The sequence below is a fragment of the Pelodiscus sinensis genome, chromosome 4 (assembly GCF_049634645.1).
Source record: "Pelodiscus sinensis isolate JC-2024 chromosome 4, ASM4963464v1, whole genome shotgun sequence".
NCBI classification, from domain to species: Eukaryota; Metazoa; Chordata; order Testudines; family Trionychidae; genus Pelodiscus; species Pelodiscus sinensis.
The window spans coordinates 25,008,378-25,034,764 of record NC_134714.1 but is presented as its reverse complement, the minus strand read 5'-3'; the positions used below and the strand labels follow the sequence as shown (position 1 = coordinate 25,034,764).

Genomic DNA, 26,387 nt, shown 5'->3' with positions numbered 1-26,387 from the left:
TATGTCTTGGAAAACATTCTGAGAAATCTGACTGATGTCTACTTACAAGATTACTACATATAGCTAACTAAACAGAAGCAAAATTTGGCATTTATCCTAGCATTAGTGTGAACAGCCATATAACCAAACATTAAGAAAGTTAACTTTAAAATGCTTTTGAAAAGGTCTGTTTTCATGACAGATGGCTATAAGGGCTTATCAGTGCCAAAATAATAATCCCCTCCCCCTTCAATTCTCAAATGCTTAAGGAAGATTTTAGATTAATATTTCTTTGAGGCCTCAGATCATCTAATGAGTAGAAATGTAAACTAAAATATTAGATTATTCCACAATAATACTGTATCCAACATGTTTTTGCTAGATAACACTAACGGATCAAAAATAGGAAAATGAGACTGCTTAATAGATCATTTACTGTGCTTCTTCGCATGATCACTATTGATTTGACTTGTGCTTTCTGTGGAGTACTGAAATGTATTCTTGTAAAAGGTTTCCCTTCCTCTCTCACTATTGGGGAAAGGCCACATACATATTAGGTAGGTTTCTGTTGTTGTTTGTGTAATACACTTACTAGCAAAGACATTGTAGAACTATGCTTTATTCAAGAAAACCCACACATTCCTGCCTGTGGTAACCACAGGTTTTGCTAAGCCATAGTTAACAGCAAATATTGGAACAAAATACAGTGCATCAGATTGAACCAAATTATTTAGATTTTGAATTACAGTGAAAACATTTAGGGAGAGCTAGTTTCAGAATTGTGTATCGCTTTCTACGATACATGTGCAATGAAATTGGCAGAAGCAGAAACAGAAGAGTATTGTTTCTAATAAAAGATGAAATTGTGACTATGACATTTAAACTCTCAGGATGACAATGCATGCTGTTCTACCTACAAGCAGCATTTAGTTACAAAAATATCGGTCCAGCCTCTAGTTACTTAGTGGGGAAACAATATCCCCAGTGTGATGGCAACATGCCATTCTCAGTGAAATATTTAGAAAAAACTATTTAACATTTTTTTACATCTCATTGGATTCCAAAGTTGCTATGGCAATATGAAAGTCACTTCTTGACATGTGTATTGCACCAACAATTAATGCAAAAGCACATTTTCAAGTTGTAATGTAAAAGAGAAGCAAAAAAATCTAAAATAAAAGACTAAATGTCAAAAGGCATTTTAATGCAACCAATCTTGGATCAACAAGTTGCTACATTCATTAAAAAGTTTAAGCAGTCATCCAAGCTTGCCCAATCTTTCCAGTATTCTGAACTTTTCAGGATAAAATAGTATAAAAAGGAAAGTCCTTAAAACTGAGCGCAGAATTAAGCTGTTTATTATTACTCCTCCTAAAACAGCCAATTTCAAAGACAAGCCTTACCACTATCCTCATTTCAGTACTAAACTGTGCTACAATCGCTTTCAGACAGAATTCACAATGTATGTGAGAGGGATGACCAGGACTGCTGGATAGCTAGCATTGTGCAGATAACTCACCATGCATCAGATAGCTACACAATTCAAAAGATAAAGTGTGCAACAGGCTTGAGTTTGGTCTTCCCCAAACTAAAATTACTCCTGCTTACTTGCCTTCTCCTTCAGGAAAAGGGAATCAAATATATTTCACCCAAAAGTTAAAGTTAAAATAAGGTTAGCTAATAGCTGTCACATTCAGTGTCACATCCAATACTACATAAAAATGAAAAAGTAGCAGACAGGAGTATTACTCATGGTTTTGTTTTAATAATGGTTTTAGCCAAAAATGTAGCTTTGAAAAATCTCTAGCAAATTGTGAAAATGTGAAGAAGTTGGGAAGCAACTTCAGCATGAACCACATGGTTTAAAGCTGTGGCTTGGCCTATCTGCTTTCAAACTCTCCATTACCTTGCCAAAGTTTAAATAAGGAGGTACCATTTTAAAATAAAAAGTGAAGGATGTACTGTAGTAGCCTAACTTTGATTCAAGGAGAAAGTTGAAATGTTTTTATACAGTAAACAAAACACAAAAGTAAACTGAAATCCTTAGAAATCACTGTAAGTATATAGAATTAGGGTTCTCATCAACATTTAAAACTACTGAAAATAAGGTTGCCATCTTACCTTTTTTAGACTGGTGTTTCTGGTTTTAAACAGGATTCTTCCAGTCTCCCAAGTTTCTGATCCTCTTACTCAGTTTTCTGCTGTACTGCTCTCCTACTTTCATGCTGAATACCGAGTCAGTCCTGCCTTCTGCTTTTCTTGGCAGGAGGCAGAGCAAGATTTTAATTTCGGTAGTCAGAGTGACAGAACAACAAAAGCACAGCAGATAGAGCATAATTTTTTCCCAAGGAAAAAAATACATTTGCCCCACAAGTCTGTAAAATCTTGCAAAGGCATCTCTTTCCCCAGTTTTTGTCTGAAAGCAAGATGGCACTCTTAATTGCAAAGGGATGATAAAATTTTTAAATAACTTAAAAATCATTTTTTTATAAAGCAGCAAAACATTTTCCTCTGCAGAAAGAGAAATGTTAACAAAAACACATCAATGTAAATGCACTGTTCATAAACTTTTGCTAATTTTAATTTTACAATAAAGTCAACCTTTATTTTATGACTACTCTTTAACCTCATCAGTACTGTCTGAAGAAGATTCTTTGGCATCCTCAGTCTCTCTGCTGCTTTCCTCTTGATTTAGATTTTCATTTTCTGATTTGGTCCCATTAAGGAGAGTTTTTTCACCATTTACAAACCCATTCTCTGTGACTTCTGCATCAATAGCTTCATCAATCTTTAAGTCCCCTTGGTCCTCTGCTTCTTCCTCTAGGTTTCTCAAGACGATTGGGAGTCTAGAATCTGCCACAGTGTTCTCTAGCAAGGCAATATTGCTCTCTTCATATTTTGGAAGTAGGGCTCCTTCTGCCATTTGTCTGCTATAGTACTCTCTGTTAGCAGCTGCACTCCTCACTGCTTTCTCCAAAATCTCTTTTTCACCTAAACGCAATTTGATAGCCATTGTTGCATGGAAGGTAAGGTCATGGGTCTCCAAGAAGGATTTATCATCCTGGAAGAAAAAGATATGAAGAATATTAATAAAGACAACTTTTGTCCTCCAATAAAAACAGCTTCAGATCTTGAAGCTTAAACTCCCAGGCAGGTTTTTATGATGGAGTCCAATTGAAGTTCATGGGAAATGATAAAGAAGCACAGGACCCCCCCATGGGAATCACCTTGCAGAAGCCCCAGTCAGTCAGTTTTAAGGATACTTGTACTGAAAGCTAGTTAAAGTGATATACTTTCTAGGTATGTGTGTTTAGTAAAATGTGTAATCAGTTTTAACTTGCTGTATATTTTTATATTATGTACTAGTAGAAAAACAAGGACCAACAATGCACAGAATCATGAAAGTGAAAAAGGAATGTTCATACAACTAAAACTTGATTAAAAGCAGTTTTGTTTTACTAGAATTACATGCAAAAATCTCAAGATTGTATAGAATTACAGATTCTTGGTAGCTTTACCTCCACAGTGGTTTTATAGGTTTTCAAAAGAAGAGATGCTCTGGCTTCAAGGAACGTCCAAAGTTTAATTTCATTATCCCAACTAACTGGAAACTCAGAGTTGCCAAGAGTGAAGATTTTGTCAATGGCATGCTCTCCTATTAAGTGTTCTTTCAGCTCTTCTGCAACAATCATGAAGAACAATAGGTTAAAAAAAAATCTCACTATTCACTATGGTAATTGACAAATGTAGAAAGCTTTCATTTACAACAATACATGATTTTATATTGATTGAGAGAAAATGTTCTCCTCTTAAAAGAAGTGATCCAACAAACTACTATTGATTTTGAGGGGACTACTAAGCAAAACAAAATAAAAAAAAAACCTGAATACTGTTGGTCAAAAGACATCCATTTAAATGTGCCTTTCACAGAATATGTCAAGTGGCTTGTGACAACTGTGGACAGGATGGACTAGGCCCTGAGGCCTCCTGCTGGATGCCTTGTGCTCCTGCCACACCCAGAAAAAGGCAGTGAAAAGTCCTCCAAACAGGCTAGAATGGCTGCAGGGGAAGCAGCCACACAGGGGCTAGGAAAACCATATAAAAGGAACTGCAGAACAGAGCAGCAGTTAGGCTAAATCTACACTGGGAAGGTTTGGTAATGAAAGTGCAGTAGACATGCACAAGTCGCCAAAAGTGAAAAGCAATCAAACCAGATTTTCTGCCTCCCATTGTCAACATTCCATGGCCACATTGCTAGTGCCCAGATGACAGACAGAGCAAAACAGTGCGAGTAAGCATTCCACAGCACAGTGTTGTAGAAAGGCAGAGCTAGTACCTGTGTTTCTTGGGATTCCCCCATAGCTCTGTGAACTCTCCATGTTAAGTAATGTCAAAGCAGCACAGCAGTCTTTCCAGCCCTCTCCCTGCAGCAGCAGTCTGACTGCTGCTGAGTTCCTAGCAGGGCAGAACAGGAGCAATCCAATGATTTGTTCTTTATTTGTTTCCCAAACAGAGCAGTTCACTTAGCTGTCAGATACCTCCCAGAACTTTGAAAGGGGAGGGGCAGCAGGCAGCAGAGATCACAAAACACTGAGCACAGACATCTTGGCAGGCATACTAGTGGAAGCCAGTTCTCTTGACAAAAAAAGCAGTCTACACTGGCTCCTTGTTGACAATAAAGGGAGGGGAAAAGACAAAAGTCTTATGTGGGGCTGGAAGTTCTCTCTCTAAAACTGGATGCTTTTCCCGACATAAGTCACATTGCAGTGTAAATGCTCTCACTGTTTTGTCACCAAAAGGTAGTTTTTGGTGCAAAATATGCCAGTGTAGACGAGGCCTTTGATGTAGAGTAGAACCCAAAGACTGAAGACTGGCCAACTGGCTGGAGTAGCAGGAGTTCTGTAGACACTTCAATGTGGAGTGATAATGGCAAACAGGACAGAGCCCTGAGATAAGAGTGAAGACAGTGCAGGGTAACAGGGAAGAAACCCACAGAATCAGAGCAGCAGTGGAAAGGACCGAGCAGACAATTGATATCTACACGGTCCCTTGACTAGGGCCAAGAGTAGAAGGCAGGAGCAGGTTCCCATCAACCACTGGGGGAAAGCGGCCTGGATCTTGAGGCTTCCTCTGGGGGAGAGGGAAATGAAATGGACTACAGTGGCCTAGCCAAAGGACTGGAACCAGAAGGGCCCTGAGAGGGTAGAGACACTGCCTCCAGGAAGGAAGCTTTGGGGGCACCCTTCTATTCCAGAACAGGAATGAACTGAGATACATTAAAGAAGGCATCAAGAGAGGCCTTGTTAGAATTATACCCAGAAGAGGGTTGTTTTATTTTGTACTCAGAGTGTGTAATTTTAGCAGAGACACCATAAACAAAAAGAATACACGCACATGCACTTGGTCAGTGGGCACTCGCGAAAGCAACCCCGTTACACAACATTACACAAATTTCATTAATCTTAATCTTTTAATGAACAAAACTCTCCCCTGCAAAACATTGTGTCACAAACTTCAAATTAAACATTACCAAAGTTGGTATTAGCATTTATACAATAAGAACATAAGAATGACCATACTGGTCAGACCAAAGGTCCATCTAGCCCAGTAGCCTGTCTGCCGACAGTGGCCAGCACCAAGTACCCCGGAGCGGGTGGACCGAAGACAATGATCAAGCGATTTGCCTCATGCCATCCATCTCCAGCCTCTGACAAACAGAGGCCAGGGACACCATTCCTATCCCCTGGCTAATAGCCTTTTATGGACCTAACCTCCAGGAATTTATCTAGCTTCTCTTTAAACTGTTATAGTTCTAGCCTTCACAGCCTCCTCTGGTAAGGAGTTCCACAGGGTGACTATGCGCTGTGTGAAGAACTTTTGCTTATTAGTTTTAAACCTGTTACCCATTAATTTCATTTGGTGTCCTCTAGTCCTTATATTATGGGAACTAATGAATAACTTTTCTTTATTCATCCTCTCCACACCACTCATGATTTTATATACCTCTTTCATATCCCCCCTCAGTCTCCTCTTTTCCAAACTGAAAAGTCCCAGTCGCTTTAACCTCTCTTCATATGGGACCTGTTCCAAACCCCTAATCATTTTAGTTGCCCTTTTCTGAACCCTTTCCAAGGTCAAAATATCTTTTTTGAGGTGAGGAGACCACATCTGTACATATGACTCAAGATGTGGGCATACCATAGTTTTATACAGGGGCAGTAAGATATTCTGTGTCTTATTTTCTATCCTTTTCTTAATAATTCCTAACATTCTATTTGCCAATAAACTTCTGTGTCATGTATAAACAATGAGGAGCCATGTGGCACCTTAAAGACTAACAGATTTATTTGGGCATAAGCTTTCGTGGGTAAAAACCACATCATCAGATGCATGGAGTGGAAATCAGAGGCATCAAAAGAAGAGAGTTACTTATCAAGTGTTTCGACAGTGTTATAGATTATGAGCAAACAAAATGTTGATTTAAATGTTCAAATTGCCAACTCTGGATTTTTGCTAAAGATCAGCATTTTCCATTTCCATAAGAATCTGGTGGTAAAGGCTGAAATATAGTCATTATAAGCATGCGATAAACTAACCTATGAATAAATAAGACTGCAAATCAAAAATAATCTACTGCCAGCAGAAGAAGAAGAAAAAAAAAAGACAGTGGTGATATAAATGGTATAATTTAAAATTAGAGCATTCACTCCATCTTCTATGTTGAGGAGAAAGTCTCAAAATTCTCAAGCTGTCAGCACACTAATATCACATGACCCAGGAATGTGGACTGATGTAATTTTGCATACCTTTAGAAAAGTCAATGGCCTCTAATGTTCTAATAATTTTTAGAATGTTACATAAGAAGACTGTGTTCTATTGTGTTCTCACAGACAAATCAATCCCTTTTCAATTTTCTCCTTAAAACATTCATAGAATATTAGGACTGGAAGGGATCTCGAGGGGTCATCAAGTCCAGTCCCCTGAACTCATAGCAGGACCTTGTACCATCTAGCATGACAGTAAACGATTAAAGTTTCACTTTGAAATTTTCTAGTTTATCTTCCCACTTACAAAATCTCAATCAATAGGAATTTTTGTGAATGTTTTACCTTCACTCATACAAAATACTCGAAGGAAAGCCAGAAGCTGAGCAGAGATTGGAGGCTCAGTGGAGTGCAAGGCAAAAACACTGGAGCTGACCAAAAAAAAAAAGAAAAGAAAAGAAAAGAAAAAGAAAAAAGAAAATGAAAATTAGACTATGGTAACTTCAGTATGAAACAGTCAATGTAGAACACCATAATGTCTGAGTAGGTTCTGAAAAAAATGTCACATCAATTTCTGGGTCTGAACTAAAGAAACTTCTCCAAACTGTTACAGAAAGAGAACAATCACTGCTCCGCAGAAAAGGCAATTTTATACTTAAAATGACTTTTTATATGATTTTCATAATAAATTCATGCTTGAATTTAGTTGCCTGATGAGTAATGTAAAAGTAAGATTACAGGCAGTCCCCACACTTACGTCAGATCCGCACTTACGAACGGGGCTTTTCTCGCCCCGGAGCTCACGGGCGGCGGATCGCCACCCGTGTCCTCCGGGGCGAGAAAAGTTTCTCCCAGTCTCCCTGGTCTGCTGGGGGGGTCCAGCAAAGCCGCTGGACCCCCCCAGCAGACCAGGGACACCCGAGCAAACCCGCCCAGGCGGGGGGAGTCCCGCTGCCTGGGCGGCTTTGCTCCGGGGCAAACGAGCAAAACCACCCAGGCAGCGGGATTCCCCCCGCCTGGGCGGCTTTGCTCCTGTCCCCCTGGTCTGCTGTGGGAGTCCAGCAAAGCCACTGGACCCCCCCAGCAGACCAGGGACACCCGAGCAAAGCCGCTGCCTGGGCAGCTTTGCTCCTGGGCAAACGAGCAAAGCCGCGGCTTTGCTCTGGTGTCCCTGGTCTGCTGGGGGGGGGGGGTCCAGCTGCTTTGCTGGAACCCCCCAGCAGACCAGGGGGACAGGAGCAAAGCCTTGGAGCACGCCCGCAGCGGGACAGCCCGGGCGCGCTTGGGCTGTCCCACTGCGGGTGTGCTCCGCGGCTTTGCTCTCCGTCTCCCTGATCTGCAGGGAGACGGGGAGCAAAGCCTTGGAGCACGCCCGTAGCAGGACAGCCCGGGCGCGCGTGGGCTGTCCCGTTGCGGGCGTGCTCCGCGGCTTTGCTCCTGTCCCCCTGGTCTGCTGGGGGTGGGGGGGTGCAGCTAGTGCCCCCCCCCCCCCCAGCAGACCAGGCTTTTCTTGCCTACCCCTGGGGTAGAGCAGCTGGGGGCTGCCGGGTTGGTCCCGCAGCGCCACTCCGGACCATCCCGGCAGCACCCCAGCTGCTCTGCCCCAGGCGTCCTGATTCAGCCGCTGCTGGTCAGTTTCAGCAGCGGCTGAATCAGGACGCCTGGGGCAGAGCAGCTGGGGTGCTGCTAGGTTGCTCCAGTAGAGCCGAGGAGCCGCGCTGCTGGAGCAACCCAGCAGCACCCCAGCTGCTCTGCCCCAGGCGTCCCCAAGTCAGCCGCTGCTGAAACTGACCAGCGGCTGACTACAGGAAGCCCCAGGCAGAGTTGCTCTGCCCCAGGCTTCCTGGAATCAGCCGCTGATCAGTTTCAGCAGCAGCTGACTTGGGGACGCCTGGGTTTCTTATGCTGAATCTGTATGTAAGTCAGAACTGGCATCCAGATTCAGCTGCGGTTGAAATTGATCAGTTTCAGCAGCGGCTGACGCCAGTTCCGACTTACATACAGATTCAACTTAAGAACAAACCTACAGTCCCTATCTTGTACGTAACCCACTGACTGCCTGTATTCTTATAAAGGGCTGATTTCAAAACGTTAACAAGCAGTACACTGATAAGTATCAGTCATTAATCAATTACTGACAGTCAACAACAGAAGGGCATGGATACTAGTTTCCATTCAGATGGTTCCTTTCCCCTTGAGAAAATAATGTTTCATGATTGCTGCCCACCATACTACTGTCTGAACAGCAGTTTCTTCTAAGTGTTTGAGTACCTTCACTGGCCTTGCGCTCCCAGCAGTGCTTTGCTTTTGAAATGTACAAGAGCCCTTTTAGGGCTCTTGTACATTTCAAAAGCAGGAAAAGTGGGGCCAGAGAGGGACTGTTTGAGGCCCCCGCTGGCCTTGTGCTCCCACAAGTATTTCGCCTTTGAACTGTAGAAAAAGCCAGCAGGGCTGTTCCTGCATTTCAAAGGCGGAGGTGCCCTTATTGACTAATCAAATAGTTGATGCTAATTACATTGACTATTTAATTAGTTGATTAATCTAAATTTAACATCCTTAAGCCACATATTGGTTTACATTTAACCTTTCCACTGTTTTTGATGAAGCACTTAGTATTTCATTTGCTAAATAAATGGACAAGATATTAGGCCTATGCAAACTCTTCAAAAGCAATTTTAATAATGTACTACTGGACTGTATACATTTTGAAATATTTTAAACATGAAAGAAAACATTCAGTTCATTCTGCTTTACTCACGTTGGAATGCCAGCACGAGCTAAGACCTCTGCCTTCATAGCATATAGCCTGTCACTTTTACTCACTCCAAGCTTTATTTTCACTCTGTCATGTGAATTATTATCAAAGAAAAAACCACTGTGGATCACAAATTCAGCATTCGACCGAGTGCCATAAAAAATGTAAATCTAGAGGGATGAAAAGAGAAGTGAAGGGATGGGCAGAAGGGGAAAGTTTAAGATTAATTCACAAAACTGACATACGTGGAAAATTATTTACAGAAAAAGTTATATTGACATGAAATATGTATTTATGTGGTTTTGTCAGAAATGCATGTTTATTTTCTCTTGATTCAAAATAACAGAGTTTCGCCATAAAACTTAAGGAAGTTGCGCAATATGCTCAAAATTTATATATATTGAAATGGGCCTATATTTTATACCCTATCTGCTAAGGGTATGAAATCTTCATATTATATTAAATATATCCATTAGTATTCAGCTGATGCTTTCTATATTATCTCCATTTCCCCAAACTTTTTCTAAAACAAATTTGCATTTTAAGAGTATATTTATTAACAACTTTCCTTTCACTTACAAAAAATATATTTAATATCTACATATGGTAATGTCTTTTGTTATGAGTGCCACATGACTGTAGACATGTTTCAATCTAAACAATCTAAAATATTAGATGAAGCTGCATACATTGCAACAAGTGTTTTAAAATAAGTGAGAATTTAAAGAAAAAAAAAATCACTGAAAGTTCACATTGAAGTTTTTCACCTAGCATTTATCTGTGTAAAGCTGTTGGTACAGCAAGCCACAGCACTAACCGCTGCTTTTTAAGCCGCAAGAACCTCTTTTGGGGGGGAAGGGGGGGTATGGAATTGCCATCAGAAATAAGAAATTTATCTTACATATAATTCCAATACAATCACTGACTTTAGAGATAAAAACATTCTAATTACAGACCTTTAAATTACCTTCAATTCATCTTTTAAAAAATTATATCTACAGAAGCTTGCTAGTGATTTAGATTCTTAAATAAGCTTGCATTATAAAGTCAACAATTATATGAATGATAGTTCTATGATATACACTTATAAAGACACAAACCTATGCAAACTTTGGATACATTAAAAGATTTTAAAGCCAGAAGGGACCATTGTAATCTAATTTGACCACCTACACAACACAGGCCACAACATTTCCCTGTACTAATTCCTACTTCAAGGCCAATTACAGCATATCATTAAAAAAAGATGAAGGATAAGAAGGAATATATCAAACATTCTTTAGAGCACAAAAGTTGTAATCCAAGGAAAAAACAGAACTCAAGAGGACTCCAAGTCTTGCACTCATAGATGAGTGCAAGGAACCTGCCTAGGAACTGAAAGTATCCCCAACAAATTAAGTATCAGAACACAAATCTCAGTAATGGGGGAATTATGCCATTTTACTATGGCTTCAAATGCAACAATTGCAGAATTCCCCCAGGATTAAAGACCTAAGCCCCCTTCTGGTCAACGAAATTCTATGCTCAAACTGTTTGGCTGTGTCTGCATTGGCACCCCTTTCCGGAAAAGGGATGCTAATGAGACCAGTCGGAATTGCAAATGCCGCGGGGGATTTAAATATCCCCCTTGGCATTTGCATGAACATGGCTGCCGCTTTTTTCCGGCTCGGGGTTTTGCCGAAGAAAAGCGCCAGTCTAGACGGGATCTTGCGGAAAATTAGCCCTTTTCCGGAAGATCCCTTATTCCTACTTTCAAGGAATAAGGGATCTTGAAAGTAGGAATAAGGGATCTTCCGGAAAAGGGCTAATTTTCCGCAAGAGACCATCTAGACTGGCGCTTTTCTCCGGCAAAACCCCGAGCCGGAAAAAAGCGGCAGCCATTTTCATGCAAATGCCGCAGGGGATATTTAAATCCCTCGCGGCATTTGCAATTCCGACTGGTCTCATTAGCATCCCTTTTCCGGAAAGGGGTGCCAATGTAAACACAGCCCCTATGAACTATAGGTCGAACCTCCCTAGTCTAGCACCCTTGGGATCCCAAACAAGGGAATTTGCTGGACCAGGGGAGGTCAAGCATTTGGGGATCTCCTGGGGCTCCCCTCCTGGCGGCAGCTGTTCCCAGGGGTTCCCTGCCCCCTCCCGCCCCCCATGTGCAGTTGCACCAGCTGCTCCCGTGGGTTCCATCTGCTCCCATCCACTCTGAATCTCTGGGGCCAGGGCTCTCTGGTCTAGCAACATCCATGGTCCAGCTGGACCACAGATGTTGCTGGACAAGAGCATCCCAGACAAGTGACGTTCAACCTGTAACTCAATTCATTAGCTTTTAGAGGACAGATGCTTCTCTTTAGAGAGATTCTGCTTTGTAACAATTTAATACATCATTTCTTAATCGACTGGATGTGAAAGATGTGAGGTCAGCATCTTTCCACTCATCTTCAGAACACACTGTGGAGTTAATAAATGTCTTATCTACACTCAAAGATAAGTCTTATGTCTTATCTGCACTGCGTTGGTGCTGAATATGACTTAGTTTATCCTTGTTTCAGTGAACAATGACATTCAGCATCCAAGAATACATTTGCAGCTAAACTGTGCACAACGGTACTTCATCTGTACTGGTTTTCAGCAACAGGTACCTTTCCTGATGTTGGCAAATCTTTCTGATTTAATGATTGGACCAATTAGTCTCAATCCAGGATGATTACTTTCAGGCTTATTTCTGATGAAGGACTTGGGGCATACAAAGCATATGCCAAATATCTCCAGGATCAATGGTTTTTGTCTACTGGGCTGTTGATAACACCACCTCTTATCTGTTAATTGGACGAGTACTAGCCTATTACAAATTAGTTGAATAAAAACTAAGACAGACATTGCATTGAACAAAACCAAGAGGGAGAGTTCCATCACCTGTGATAGCTGATGAAAACTGAGGGCATGGACCTTTGATAACCATATCTAAAATATATACATCAGTGGCTTTTACAGTATACACTCCCCAGTGATTAAATACATGAAATGGTTGTTACTCAAGGGGAAGCATTCAACTCCTACAGTGGAGATTTGCAAAGAATGATTATGTGACAGTGTATTGTGCTCATTATTTTGACAACTTTAGTTTAGTTTTTTAGCTTTACTAATAATTTACAATGTATTAGCCAACTACAACAAAATCATGATTATAAAGACCACCATACCCACAAGATTCTGCTATTAAATCTTTGCAGAGATATACTGAGCATTACTTTTAGTACCAATTATATTTGCAAGTTGTGTGGCTCTACTGCAGCTAAAAAAACATTCGAGTTTAGTTATTTACAGACAAGCAGAAGTTTGTGTGAAATCTTCACTCCCCTTCACCACAATAGTCAGTTGCATGAACAATACATTTATTTTAAAACTACCACACACACCACCCCTCTACCAAATAGCTATAGTATAGATAACGGTCTCACATTACCTGTTCTCCAGCCTTAAAATCCTGTAGTGCTACACACTCACAACGGTCATCTTCTAAATTGTAGCCAGTGGTGATCTACCCAAGGGGGAAAAAATAATCAGTCTTGAGCATATTATATTTCTTTCCTCCTTATTTTCATAAAGTTGCCTTTTATTAGAGATGGATATTATCTAAAGTAATTGCACACGCTACTTTTCCTTCATCTGACGCAATATGGTTTGCGCTAAATGTTTTATGAATCTTAGGCAATCATTTCTTAGGAATATTAAAAATATCAGCACTGGAGAGATCAGGGAAAGAATTTACTTACCAGAAGTAAATGGAAAGATCTGAGGGAAATACTCTCCATAGCCTACCACTTGCTGGTCTCTACCTCAATCCAATAGCTTATTATAAAGTTCTTGTGCATGAAGTCCCTCCTATGAGGCATGCTGGAGTGCTGCACTGAGTATGTGACGTTCTGTGTCAGAGCCTTCAACTACCAGTGCATTTTGTAATCTCTCTCAATGAAAGAGGTGTGCATAACTAGGGATCTTTAAATAATACCATCTTCAGAGACCTACCATTTACTTGCAAAAATTCTTTTATCTTAAGCTTAGCAATTATTTTTAAATATGGAAGGGATTTTTCTATGGGACCGGGGGGGGGGGGGGGGGGGGGGGCGGGACATTCTTTACCATACACTGAATATATTTCTTTTAAGAATCAGGATAAAAATGTTTATATTAATAAGTAAAGCCACCCTAAAGTGTATTTTTTTAAAAAAGTTAAATCTGGCATGCTCTTAAGCAATCACATTCAACATGGAAAATATCTCAAAGGATTCAAGAGAGTATACTAGACAGAAGAAAGTTGTGCAATCAGAAAACAACTTTTATGACAAGTATTCTAAATCTAGTGTTTTCACAACTACAGTGTAGTAACATAGGTTGTGAACCAGTGTGACAAATTATAAAAAGCCACAGATTTTCTCTCTAGATTGTTACTTCGTTAGAAGTTTGTTTTTTCATTTACAGAGATGATGTTTGAACTCAGGTACTATACCGTGACTGCCATCTTGCATTTGCTTGTTTGAGAAGAGAGCCCCTTAGGCTATCTTGAAAGCTTGGCTGGCAGTTTACATATTAATAATTTTACACTGCTTGCATGTACAGTCAAGCATTTGCAAGCCAAAACAATGCTTTCATAGTGACCACAGGAAACTCTTCTCAAACACAGCAAATCCAAAATGGCAGCCATAAGCAGATCCCTATGGGACACTTATAACAACACTGTACACAGATGCCACAGCTCAAAAATGCATTACATGAATTTTGTGATACTGCAAGTCCCTTATACACTTTTTTTGCAGCCTCGATAATCCAGTTTAACCTGACGCATAACATAGGCCACAATCACTCAAAGATTCCTGTATTGCACTGGATCAATAGCTGTTTAAGTACAACACAGCTATAGAAAGACATGCCAGCTTGATTTCAAAACTGAGTGCTAAAGAATTTATCACACCCCTGGGTAATCTTTTTTAATGGTTAAATATCTCTGTTAAAAACGTGCATCCTACTTTTAGTGGCAATTCTCAAAATTTCCTCTCCCAATGACAGAAATGCTTGATATTATCTCAAATGCTTCCTATGTCTTGAACAGTTTCCTTAGTTGCTTCATAAATTAAAGAAACCATTTTCAAATTTCAACAGAACTTCAGATGGGCTGCTCCGAAAATATAGTGCTAGACTCATTATTTACAAAGTTAACAAAGACAAGGGAAACAAGAAAATGAGCTCTGGAGTTGCTTTCCTTTCCAGAAGATGGATAACAAGTTGTCTCTCCATTTAAAGTGTGTTAGGAGCCAAGCGGGCAGGCAGCCCAGCTAAGTTCTGGCTAATACTGGGTCTGGGAGCTCAGACCCTCCCTGGACAGGGGCTACTGCCACCCCGCACTGCTGCTTCTGTATCAGAAGTAGCAGCATGAGGCAACAAGCAGCCAGTCCGCAAGGGGAGCTGGTTTTTAAACTGGCTCATCTCGTGGACCAGCTCCCGCCTGGTACGCCATGCTGCTGCCTCTGATACAGAGGACACAGCATAGAGTGGGAGGAGCTCCTCAGGAGTAGGACCAGAGCACACTGGCTGCCAGCCCCATCCCTGGGTATGCTAGAATAGTCGAACAACTGATAAGAATTCATGAATAGTTGATTAACTTCAATCAATCAATATTTAACATCGCTAATGAAGATACACATTTTTACATAGTTCTTAGATACAGCTGATCTAATTAGAAGCGTCAGAAGCAAGAAAAAGCTGGATGGACCTAATGCCAGCTAAAACCCAAAGAGCATTTAATAATTTATCATGTGGAAAAAAAGACTTGTGGGACAGAGCAAGAATAGGGACATATTATTGTAATAGGGACTGAATGAAGAGGTATGTCAGACTTCCTTTGGAACAGCACTGGAGAATGCAACATTGTTGTTTTCATATATTCATGCAGTGAGTCAAGTGTTCCCTTGAACTATTTTATCAGGATGCATTATAATCAGAACAAAAAGACTCCTACCCACTCCCCCCAAAGCCTACTAAAATGCATAATTCTGGGTAGATGAGTAAACTGATCTCTATAGGTATCCCTTCTACTTCTTATAATTTAACTAACCTAAACTTGCAATGAGAAGAAAGAGTTCCATCAGAGCTTGTCTAATCACATTCAGTTCCTAAAATCTGCAGCTACCTTCTTTGTTTATATATTGATATACATTTCCTTTAGAGTAAACTACTCAAAGTAATTTGAACAATTGATTACAGATCTCTCAACTTTATCCTTACAGTCTCAGGTCGACAAGTTGCCTATGCATCAAATCTATTCATTAAGTAGCATAACAAAAAATTACCAATACCCGGAGAAATTTGAAATAATTAAAAACAGCATGCTTGACCTTGCTTTTACTATAGGCTAAGTTTAAGATTTTTTCAAAGAAACATCGTTTGTCTTCCCTTTTTTCAAATCCCAACTTTTGAAGGCACTCATTAAGGACCATTTAACAAACCTCTCCAAAAGCATCAAGGAAAAGAAATAGGTTAAGGAGAGTTACAGTAAGTACCACACTTGCACCTGGAAAAAAGTCTTGAAGGAGGATTTTTTCTTTCTAAATTGTTTCATGAAGTTTAAGAAATGTTGCATACTTGAGGTTAGTCAAACACTAAATCTATTCTTGAAATAAAGTGACAGTGCTACCAGATTCTGCAACAAGCACTCAGCTGTGAAAGGTACTGGTTAAAGAAAAACAGATAAATAACCATCTCAATCGGAAAGACAAAAGAAACAGCAGCAGCCAGGACTGAATTCTACTGCATTTGGTACAGCCAGCCATCATGATGTCCTCTACAAAGAAACATGTTGTATGATTTAATGAACCAGACTGCTAATATCAATAGAAAAATGCAAATAATTACTACAGTCTGGCTGAAAATTTAAGTAAAGCTTCACTCATGACCGTACTACTGCTAACACATGCTGACCTGTCATCCACATCAACTCTCCCTTACAGAGACCAGATTACTAAAATATGGAAGAATAGGTCATATATGCTTTTTATATACACGTCATCCTACTTACTGACAACATAATTTGAAAGTATAAACTGTGAAATGTACAGAAGCTTTATGGTTAGCTAAACAAGCCAGGCAAACCATTCTCTTGTGAATTCTCATTTCATCAGTTTAAGATTGATCAATCTGTTACCAAGTTGAGACTTGGGCCTCTATGAGCTGGGAGGAAATCTCAAGCAAGCCAAAATGTCAGCAGGTCTGACTTGCTTTATACACATGCTATCTCTTGAATGTTTAATATGCCCAAAAGTAGTGTTTTTGCATGTATTAAATAGAATTTTTTTGATGTAATAACAGATGTACTGGTTTTGTTGAACTAGATTTTGTTCTTGCCGTTGCAGCCTCCATTACAAGGCTCTTTGGGCATAGTTAAGAGCAGGCAGCATTACTTATGCTTTGGGTATGTCTACACTATCAAGAAGTGTTAATAACACTTATGTCAACACCCAAAAGTCAACAAAACACAAATTGCTAGAGGATGTTTTCTCCCTCTCCCTCTCTCTCTCATATATATATATTTATATATACACACACATATATACATCTCCACTGATGGTACCATCGTTGACGCCGTTGTAGGAAGGCAGAGCTGATCACTAAACATCTTGGGATCAGTGAGCTCTCCGCGCTGTGGTATGTGAAAGCATGTGGCAGCCTGCCCCTCCACCTTCTAAAGCAGCAGTGTGCCTAACCCTGTGCTCCTAGTGCAGGGCAGAACAGAAGCAATCCAATGATTTGCTCTTTCTTTGTTCTCCAAACAGAGTGGCACACTCAGGTGTCAGATACTTCCCAGACCTTTGAAAGGAGAAGGGTGCAGTGCAGCAGAGATCAAAACACCAAGCAGAGCTATCAGAGCAGGCACTATGGGAAACTGGTGGAAGCCAGTTCTGATGACAAAACAAATAGTGTCTACACTGGCTCTTTGTTGACAAAGGGAGGGGGAAAGAAAAAAGTCTATTATAAGGGTTGAAGTTTTTGTTGCCAAAACTGGGCACTTTTACCAACAAAAGTCGCATTGTAGCGTGTAAGCTCATACTTTTGGCTACATCTAAACTACACCCCTCTCGGCAGAGGGATGAAAATTAGATGTATCGAAACTGCAAATGAAGCCAGGATTTAAATATCCCGCACTTCATTTGCATAATGGCAGCCGCCACTTTTTTCCGAAAGGGGGCTTTTTGAAGAAAAAAAAAAAACCCCAGCAGTTTGGATGGGGCATTTTTGACAGAGATGTATAGGATCTTTCAAAACAGGGCATTTCTGTCGAAAATGCCCCATCTAAACTTCCGGGTCCCCCCCGAAAAAAAGCGACGGCGGCCATTATGCAAATGAAGTGCAGGATATTTAAATCCCAGCTTCATTTGCACTTCCGATACATCTAATTTACATCCCTCTGCCGACAGACAGGTGTAGTTTAGACAGCCTTTGAGTCACCAAAAGGCAGTTTCTCATGACAAAATCTTGTAATGTAGACAAAGCCTCTATCTACACCAGCAATTGAGCAGCAAAGCTTTTATTGTTCACAGGTGCTTAAACACCCTTCCTCTCCCCAAATGACAAAAGCTTTGTTGCGACAAGCACCAGTGTACACGATGCTTTGTCAGCAAGACTGCTCTCCTACTGACAAAGCAAACATTGCTCGTAGACAAGGGGTGGAAGTTTTTTTGATGGCAAAAATTCCAACATACAGTGTTTACGCTGACTTTTAGCGACATGCATTTATCGAGACAGCCATGTCACTAAAAGCTGTGTAATGTAGACATATCCTTAGTTGCAAATTTCTATCCACTTTTTCTCAAGGTAGCCAGTATATAGAAATTGTCTCTCTAAACATCTATCATATTTTCATATACCCAATACAAAAGTATCTAGTCTCATGAAAACCTTGTCTGGTTAGCAACATCAGATACAGAACTTTGTATGTGCGAAGATTAGAAATATTCAAATTTGGCTAGGAAAAAATTTGCCATCAAGCCAGTCTTGTATTATTGGAAAGTTTTCTCAAAGCTGCATACAATACAAAAGAAAAAACTATGCACAGTTTACAATTACATATAAAAGTCTCAAGTATGAGAGATTTTTGTCATTGAAATAGTTATTTCAAGATATTTAAACATTTCTTTAAAGTGTTTGCTTTTGAAGGTCAGCAGGGAAGATGGACTTCCTGTTCAAGAAAAGTAGGCATTAAAATGTGCACTAGTAATTGAAATGGTTTAATATATTAAGTTCTAAAGCTTCTTATCCACATTGAAGAAATCCTTACCAGACCATTGATGTGATTACACATGTCCCATAAAGGAATCAGAGCTAAGGTAACTCGTGAACCATCTTCCGTTGGAATCTGGTTTTGTCGTGTCATAACAGAGGAAACTGCCCATCTGCGAAGAATAAAAATGTCAAAATTGTATTGTTTAAACACAGCTAGTTGATTCAGCTGCAATCCAAAAAACCCCGGCCATTTAGATGAGCATTTCCAAACATTCAAATCTTTGTTTATATAAAAAATGTGCCCTTCTCAAATGCTACCATCAGCATTTCCTGTCCACTTCAGTGTGTGATCACAATGAATCCAGAATTATGAAAACCGAGGTATTAAAAAAAACTGGCCACTACAAACAATGAGTAGTCCTGTGGCACTTGGAAACTAACAAATCTACTAGCTTTCATGGGTAAAACCCATTTCATGAGTTGGACTGGAAATTGCAAATATCAAAGGCGGGGAATTTGCATTTCCATATCAAAAGCTATGAATGGGACACATCCAGCTTGACTTAATTAGCTTCATTAACACTAGTCTTACAATTGACAGGTAACTTATTTTGCTGATAGATATACCCTGGATTCTGTAATTTCTAGACCAACTTATCTGATGAAGTGGGTTTTATCTACAAAAGCTCATGACTTAATAAATTTGTTAGTCTTTAAAGTGACACAGGACTGCTCATTTTTAAAGTTACAGACTAACATGGCTACCCTTCTGAAACTTTTGGCTTGTATAATTTTTTTTTTGTACACCTTAATCATTCACATTTTGGGCAACTTCACACTTAATATTGACACATCTCTCCCTCCCACACTATCAATGAAAGAAACAAAGTAATGATTCAGGACTACAAAAGGGCTAAATGATCCCTATGATAGCTCATGAATTCCTCTTATTCAGGATATTTTGTCATGCTTAACACAACTCAAGCTCCCTCTTATCTGAACTGATTCCATGTCTTATAACAGTGTTTCTCAACCTTTTTTTAAAATTTATATAAATAAAATAAAATACCCCTTTCTAAAAAAAAAAAAAAAAAAGTTATAAGTACCTCCAGTTTTCAGACCCACACATATTTTTCTATGATTGCAACACATTTATTTAATCGTCCCTGGGCAGGCAATGAAATTTTTGGGTGTAAAAAGTACAAAAATAATAAAGAGCTGTAAAACTCAGAACAAAATTTCAGTTGTCTTGATGCACCCCACAGAGTACCTAAGGGTACTCATACCACTGGTTGAGAAACACTGTCTTATAACACCTCCAAAATGCACTCTGGGTCACATGTATAGTAAAAGATTTCTAGGTCTCACACAAAATATCACTTCCAAGGTAATATATGCAGGCAAAACCTTTTGTGAAAAATAAGGGGGCTTAAACAGCAGAATAAAAATTATCTAAAAGTTACTCAAAGAACACACTTATCTCAGGATGTCATGTGTCACTTGGCTAAATTAACTTTTCTTCTTGCCTCCCCTCCCCGATTAATGACAATTTCTATATGATTGTTGTAATGTAACACTTACTCTATTCTTTGTTGTTTCTAAAAAGAAACAATGAGTATCTTAAACTACTTAAAAGATCACAAACAAGGTTCCTTATTTCTAATGAAGCATTTTTCACTTTTCAAGAGCCCAAGATTCACTTTAAAAAATACACCAACCTGTAGTCGTCATAAGTGAAAGAATCCTTTAAGGGCAGTTTGCTGGCATTAGGATGGGTCTGGCAAGTAGACATTTCAGAAAGAAGTGAAAAGAAAAAAAAAAAAATCAGAAATCAGTCAGCAGAATTTTCATTATTTAGCTGCCTAACAGATCCTAACAAGAGCCAAATGAAGCAGGAGGCGTCCAGCCGCGCTACAGAGGGATCATCATGCTATTATGCTCTCATACATCACTGTCAACTTAATTTGTTGTGCCCAGCAGCCGCCATAAATCTGTTTCTTCATATTTCAAGACTGGAACCCACAGACACGACACAAATAAAAATTTAAGGTGGACTGACTCCATAAAGGTAAAAAATAATCAACCTTACAAAACCCAAACAAGCAAGTTCTACAATCCCCACTCCTATCCTGGAATCTTAATTCTGCTTTACATATGAAGAATAAATTTATTATAAATCTTTCTTTCATTCCTTGTATCTACGAAAGGTGCATTCCACATTTCAGGAATCGCAATAGACTAAAATATTTATATAGTTTTAGTGACTCACGTAGGTTAGATAGTTTTAGTGCAGTAATCAAATGTAAACAAACTCATCCAGAAGTAGGATAATTCTATTTATCACATTACATATAAAGTTAAATATTTTAGTTGACATTAGCAAATCAAGTAATGTGGTTAATTTTTTTTTTAAAACCTATCACTCATTTCTGGTAAATGACTTCCTGGAAGAATCCAATATGCAGTATATGTAAAATAGGCCATCATACATTTTTCTAAGATGACTTGGACATTTCAAGCACTTTAAAACTTTATCCCAATTAACAGACTGAAAGCTATATTACCATAATTTTAATCTTCAAATTCAATTAAGTCTGTAGACACATTGCAGTAAGTGATCAAATGAACAAATGGTTATTTCTTAAGATACAAATGAATTTTTGCTTGGCTGTATCTTTGCAACACTGTTAATACATGAAGCTCCATGTAGTATGCAGTTTTTACTCTTGATGCATTAGCATCAAAAGTGCATGGTAATTTATCATCTCTCACTGTAATGTACTTGCTGGCACTGTGTGCAGGACAGTAGGGGATGAGGTAAAAGTGGCTCAAACCGTAAATCAATTAGAAAACAAAAGCTTGCGCTCAGTGTGCAATTTTAGGCAAATTATACATTACAAAAGACTGCCAATTGGGTGTTAGGTCCCAGGTGTCTGCTCTCCCCAATCCCTATAGTTAACCCTTTGGATGGATTAGCTCTAAAATTTATGATTTTTAAGTAAAAGCTAATAACTTGAGCTTCTCTTTTAAAAATCAGTGAGAGCTTCTACATTTCTATATATATTATACCTTGCACAGCATGTTACCTTGGGTTTAAACAATCACATTTTACAAAATAATTTCCTTTTCTTACAAAACCACTAACACAATATTGAGCCATAAGCAGCATATTTTAGGAGGCTTGTTCTCTTGCTAAACTATACAGTAAAAGATGACCATGCTAGAATCAAAGATAACTGAAATTATGTATTCTACTACAATTCTAAAAAAACCTCAATTATTTCTTTAAAATTTAATTTCCATTCTGATTATCAGTATATCAATAGCCTTGTATAATCAACTAAACATCCATGAAAGTTAACATTTTCAAGTGAAATAAAAATATTAACAGCATAATCATTTGATTTTAAAGAATATGCACTAGAACATTTACATAGAGCTATTACAAATTGGTAATTTACGTAGAGCTATTACAAATTGGTAACTGTCAAAGCAAACTTCATTCCATGCCTAGCAATCCTAATGAAAATTTTCTGTGAACAGTGAAATTTTGAAATAATTTTATTATCGTTTCCCATTTATATTTAAAACGCATAGTTAATCCACGAATATGTCGGCATATCGCTAATGATTACAAAGTTATTCTATTTGCTGCTGTAATTTTTATTAAAACAATTTTGCTCAAGAAAAGCAACATGGAGTTTTTCAACTGTCATATCGATATTAGTTTTGACTAAACAGTTCATAATCACCAGGAGAGACCTAGTAAGTGTGACACTGATGCCATCTACTGGCACTGGAGCAGAATAATCACCAAAATGCTGTGCCTAAAATAAGATCATTTCCTCTTGAATTTGATCAATAGTCATAGCATGGCCTGGCAAGATCAAAATCCTTCAAAACCCTCCTCCCTTAATTCACAACAGCTGGCTTTAGAATAAACATGACACTAATTAAAATGAAAATCTCCTCCAGCATTACCAACTAGACGCTGTTGGCTCATTCTAATTCACCATTGTTAAGTCCTAATATTTGAAACCAAAATTTAGTGTAAACTTATACTACTTTAAAATCAAGAGTATGCAGCAGTTTATCTTGAGATCAAACGAAACTTTAGGTGTACAAGAAATACTTACTTTTCATACCAACTACCATTACGGACAAGATGAATGATTGTCAACAATTCTATCCATAGTCAGAATGTACTAAAAAAAGGTGAATGGTTTATAAACAGGAAACTAAGGATCTCAATATTTTTACAGGGTTTTCCTTTCAAACAAACTTGGATTTCAAAGGTCTTCGACTGAACATGCTAAAGTGAAGTTCTTAAATTAAGCATCAGATCAAGTACTACATAGGAAGAAAATAATCAGCCAAAGTGTCCTAACCATGACCTACAGCGAGAATCTTTAGAAAGCAAGAGAGCAGTTCACATTATGATCAAGCAGCCATTGGCCTCTCCAAGAGTATGAATTCGTGTTAATTTTGATGGTGTAGTTTTTGTATTTGGAGATATTCTGACATCAAGGAACTATACTGAGACCAACAGTTAATTTCAGATGGGCTATTGAACACCCAGCCATCAGAAGGTAACGACTTTCAGTAACTACATACATCAATCCAGATTTTCAACATGTGACCTCAGAGTGAAGGCTGTGTATTCCATTAATCCCCTCATTTATAAATTTCTAGAAATTAAAGACTGACATCTTTTAACAGATGAGGTACATGTAACCAATGTTTTATATGGATTAATTATAACAAAGGGCAAGAATGGTATGGTTTTGTAATAAAAGATGCAAGCCAGAATAAAATTACAAAAAAATGTAATTACCATATTTATAAGAACATCTTCCACAATGCAATATTCTAGTAGCTATTTTAAAGAAATTAAAATACTCTAAAGTCAGCATATCTGATCATATTAGATTTCTGCCCTGAACTATTTTAGCATGCTACTTAAAAATATACCATGACATTTAAATTAAACCTATAGATTATAAGAGTTTGAAGACAAAAAAACATTAACAATATTCTGATTAAAAAAATTGATTTAGCATGTAGCTTCTCTTTATGGTCCCTTGGTAAAAATGAAATCTCCCTAACAAACACTTAATAAAACCTGTCAATATATCTAGAAAGAAAAATGACACAAATGCATTAAGTATTAAATACCCTTGGAAAAAGTCACATATTCCATGAATTTTTGATGTACTATCTTGACATTAATGTAAAACCTTGATATTTATAATTGACAGATATTTAATAAAGTATAGAAGATGGCTGCTGCATAGCATGCAAATTTTTCAAGTTGATCAAAAAAATATAGACATGTATTTAAACTAAACAAACACTTAATATTAACAAAATAAGATCTCACTTTAACTTTATGAAGACTAGAGGTGTTAGATTGAAGTTAATTAGCTAATCAAGTAGGCAATGGAATTTCTTTCAGGCTTCGACAAAAAAAGAGAGAGAGAGAGACACACATCGTCGACCGATGACATGGTCTCCCAGTTTTAAAAAATATGAAAAATGCCAGGAGTTTAACACGCTCTTACTGCATTTAAAATGCAGAACTGCAGCGGTCCCACAGCCAGCGTGAGTTGGGACTATTCAATCTCAGGTCTCACTGGCCCTGAGAGCTAATCCTACTGCAGTTCTGCCTCCCCTGCCCCACCCTCAGAACCGGCTCCTGTTCTGCCTTCCTCCCCACCCCCGGCTGCCTCTGACATAGGAGGGGCAGCTGCGGGGGGGGAGGGGAGAGAGCGAGTAGTCGACTCAATTACCCAATAAAGCATAGGCTTATCAAGTAGTCGACTACTCCCTTACATCCCTAGTGAAGGCCTTTAGGGTGCATCTACGCTACCGTAACTTGAAATAAGATATGCAATTTGAGCTATGCAAATTGCGTATCTTTTTTCGATGCTATTTTGAGTTTGTGTATCTCATGGATTTCCGCAGACATCTGAAGAAGTGGGTTATACCCACAAAAGCTCATGATACCATCTATATGTTTTGCTAGTCTTTAAGGTGCTGCTAGACTATTCGCTGTTTCTTAAGTTTTTCCAGTTACAGACTAGGTTACCCCTCTGAAGCTTTTAAACATTTCAGAGTATCTAACAATTTTCAATCCGGAGGTGTTCACTATTCTGACTAATGGCCCATCTAGCCCAAGATCGTGTCTTCAGACAGATGCCAGTACCAAAGGAATGAACAGAACACGGTAATTTCAAGTGATTCATCTTCATTCCAGCTTCTGGAAGTCAAAGGCTAAGGAACAACTTAAAGCATGGGACAGCATATCTGACCATGTGGCTAATAGTCAATGATGGATCTATCTCCATGAACATATAAAATTCTTTTTTGAAACCTGTTATTTGTTTTGGTCTTTGCAACATCCCCTGGGAACAAGTTCCAGAGGTTGATTGTGCATATGAAGTACTTCCTTATGCTTGTCTTAAAACTGTTTATGAATTTTACAGTCTCCTAGTTCTTGTGTTACATGAAAAGAGTGTGTTATATAGACTGTTTGCTTTCTCCACACTATTTATGATTTTATAGATGTCTAATCATAGGACAGTCAACTCATCAGACAACTCTCTTCTAAGATGAACAGTCACAGTCTTTTCAATTTCTCCTTGTATGGAAGTTGCCCCAAAGATCTAATCATTTTTGCTTCCCACCTCTGAACCTTTTCCAATTCTATCTTTTTTGAAATGGGGTGACTAGAACTGCATGCAGTGTTCAAGATATGAGCATACCATCGATTTATAAAGCAACATAATTATATTTTCTGTTTTATCTATTCATCCCTAACCTAATGGTTCCTAACATTGTGTTAACTTTGACTGTCATTGCACACTGAGCAGATGTTTTCAGACAATTATCCACAATGACGCCAACAGTTCTTTCTTGAGCGGTAACAGATCATTTAGACCTCATCATATTGTATGCATAGTTTGGGCTTATTTCCCCCTGCATTTATCAGCACTGAATTTCATCTTCCATTTTGTTGCTTAGATACCCAGTTTAGTGTCTTTTGCAATTCTTCAGTCAGCTATGGACTTAACTATCTTGAATCACCTGCACATTTTGCCACCTCACTGTTCATCCATTTTTCTAGATCTTTTATCAATAAGTTCAATAGTACTGGTTCCAATAAAGATCTGTGGGGATCCCTGCTGTTTACCCCTCCCCTGTGAAAACTGACCATTTATCCCAATCCTTTTTTTTCCCCTTATCTTTTAACTAGTTACTGATCAAGAGAGGACTTTCCCTTTGATCCCAAGACAGCTTACTTTGCTTAAGAGCCTTCAGTGAGACGGTATTTTGTATTCTGATATTACCATTCCCATTGATTATCACTGTTCTACTATTACATCAATATTCTCATTTAATGCCAGGCACTCTAGCTCACCCAATTAAGTATTTAGACTTCTAGCATTTGTATATAACCATGTGTACATTTTGTCATTGAATCTAGTTCTTCAATTTGTTAGGTAAATGTAGAACCCATAACCTGCTCTCCTTTTCCACAATTCTGTGTCCTTTATCAGGATTCTAGATGCAAGTGTTAGCCCTTTATTCCCTTGGTAGAGGTCATGAAAGGTATGCAAAGA

At 38.7% G+C, this 26,387-nt stretch overlaps 1 protein-coding gene across 4 annotated transcripts in view; it reads right to left on the bottom strand.

Annotated features, from left to right (window-relative positions):
* Positions 1-578: 578 nt before the first annotated feature.
* Positions 579-26,387, bottom strand: part of SETD3 (SET domain containing 3, actin N3(tau)-histidine methyltransferase) — a 73,977-nt gene continuing 48,168 nt past the window's right edge. For 3 of the 4 annotated variants that reach the window (XM_075926603.1, XM_006123762.4, XM_075926600.1), the window contains exons 7-13: positions 20,484-20,542; positions 18,821-18,935; positions 12,959-13,033; positions 9,502-9,668; positions 7,089-7,174; positions 3,498-3,658; positions 579-3,040 (exon numbers count right to left, since the gene is read on the bottom strand). In XM_075926603.1, the coding sequence (XP_075782718.1) occupies positions 2,594-3,040; positions 3,498-3,658; positions 7,089-7,174; positions 9,502-9,668; positions 12,959-13,033; positions 18,821-18,935; positions 20,484-20,542 (1,110 nt within the window). In that variant the 3' untranslated portion in view covers positions 579-2,593. The remainder of the gene's footprint in view (positions 3,041-3,497; positions 3,659-7,088; positions 7,175-9,501; positions 9,669-12,958; positions 13,034-18,820; positions 18,936-20,483; positions 20,543-26,387) is intronic. The other variant, XM_075926602.1, reaches the window with a different exon arrangement.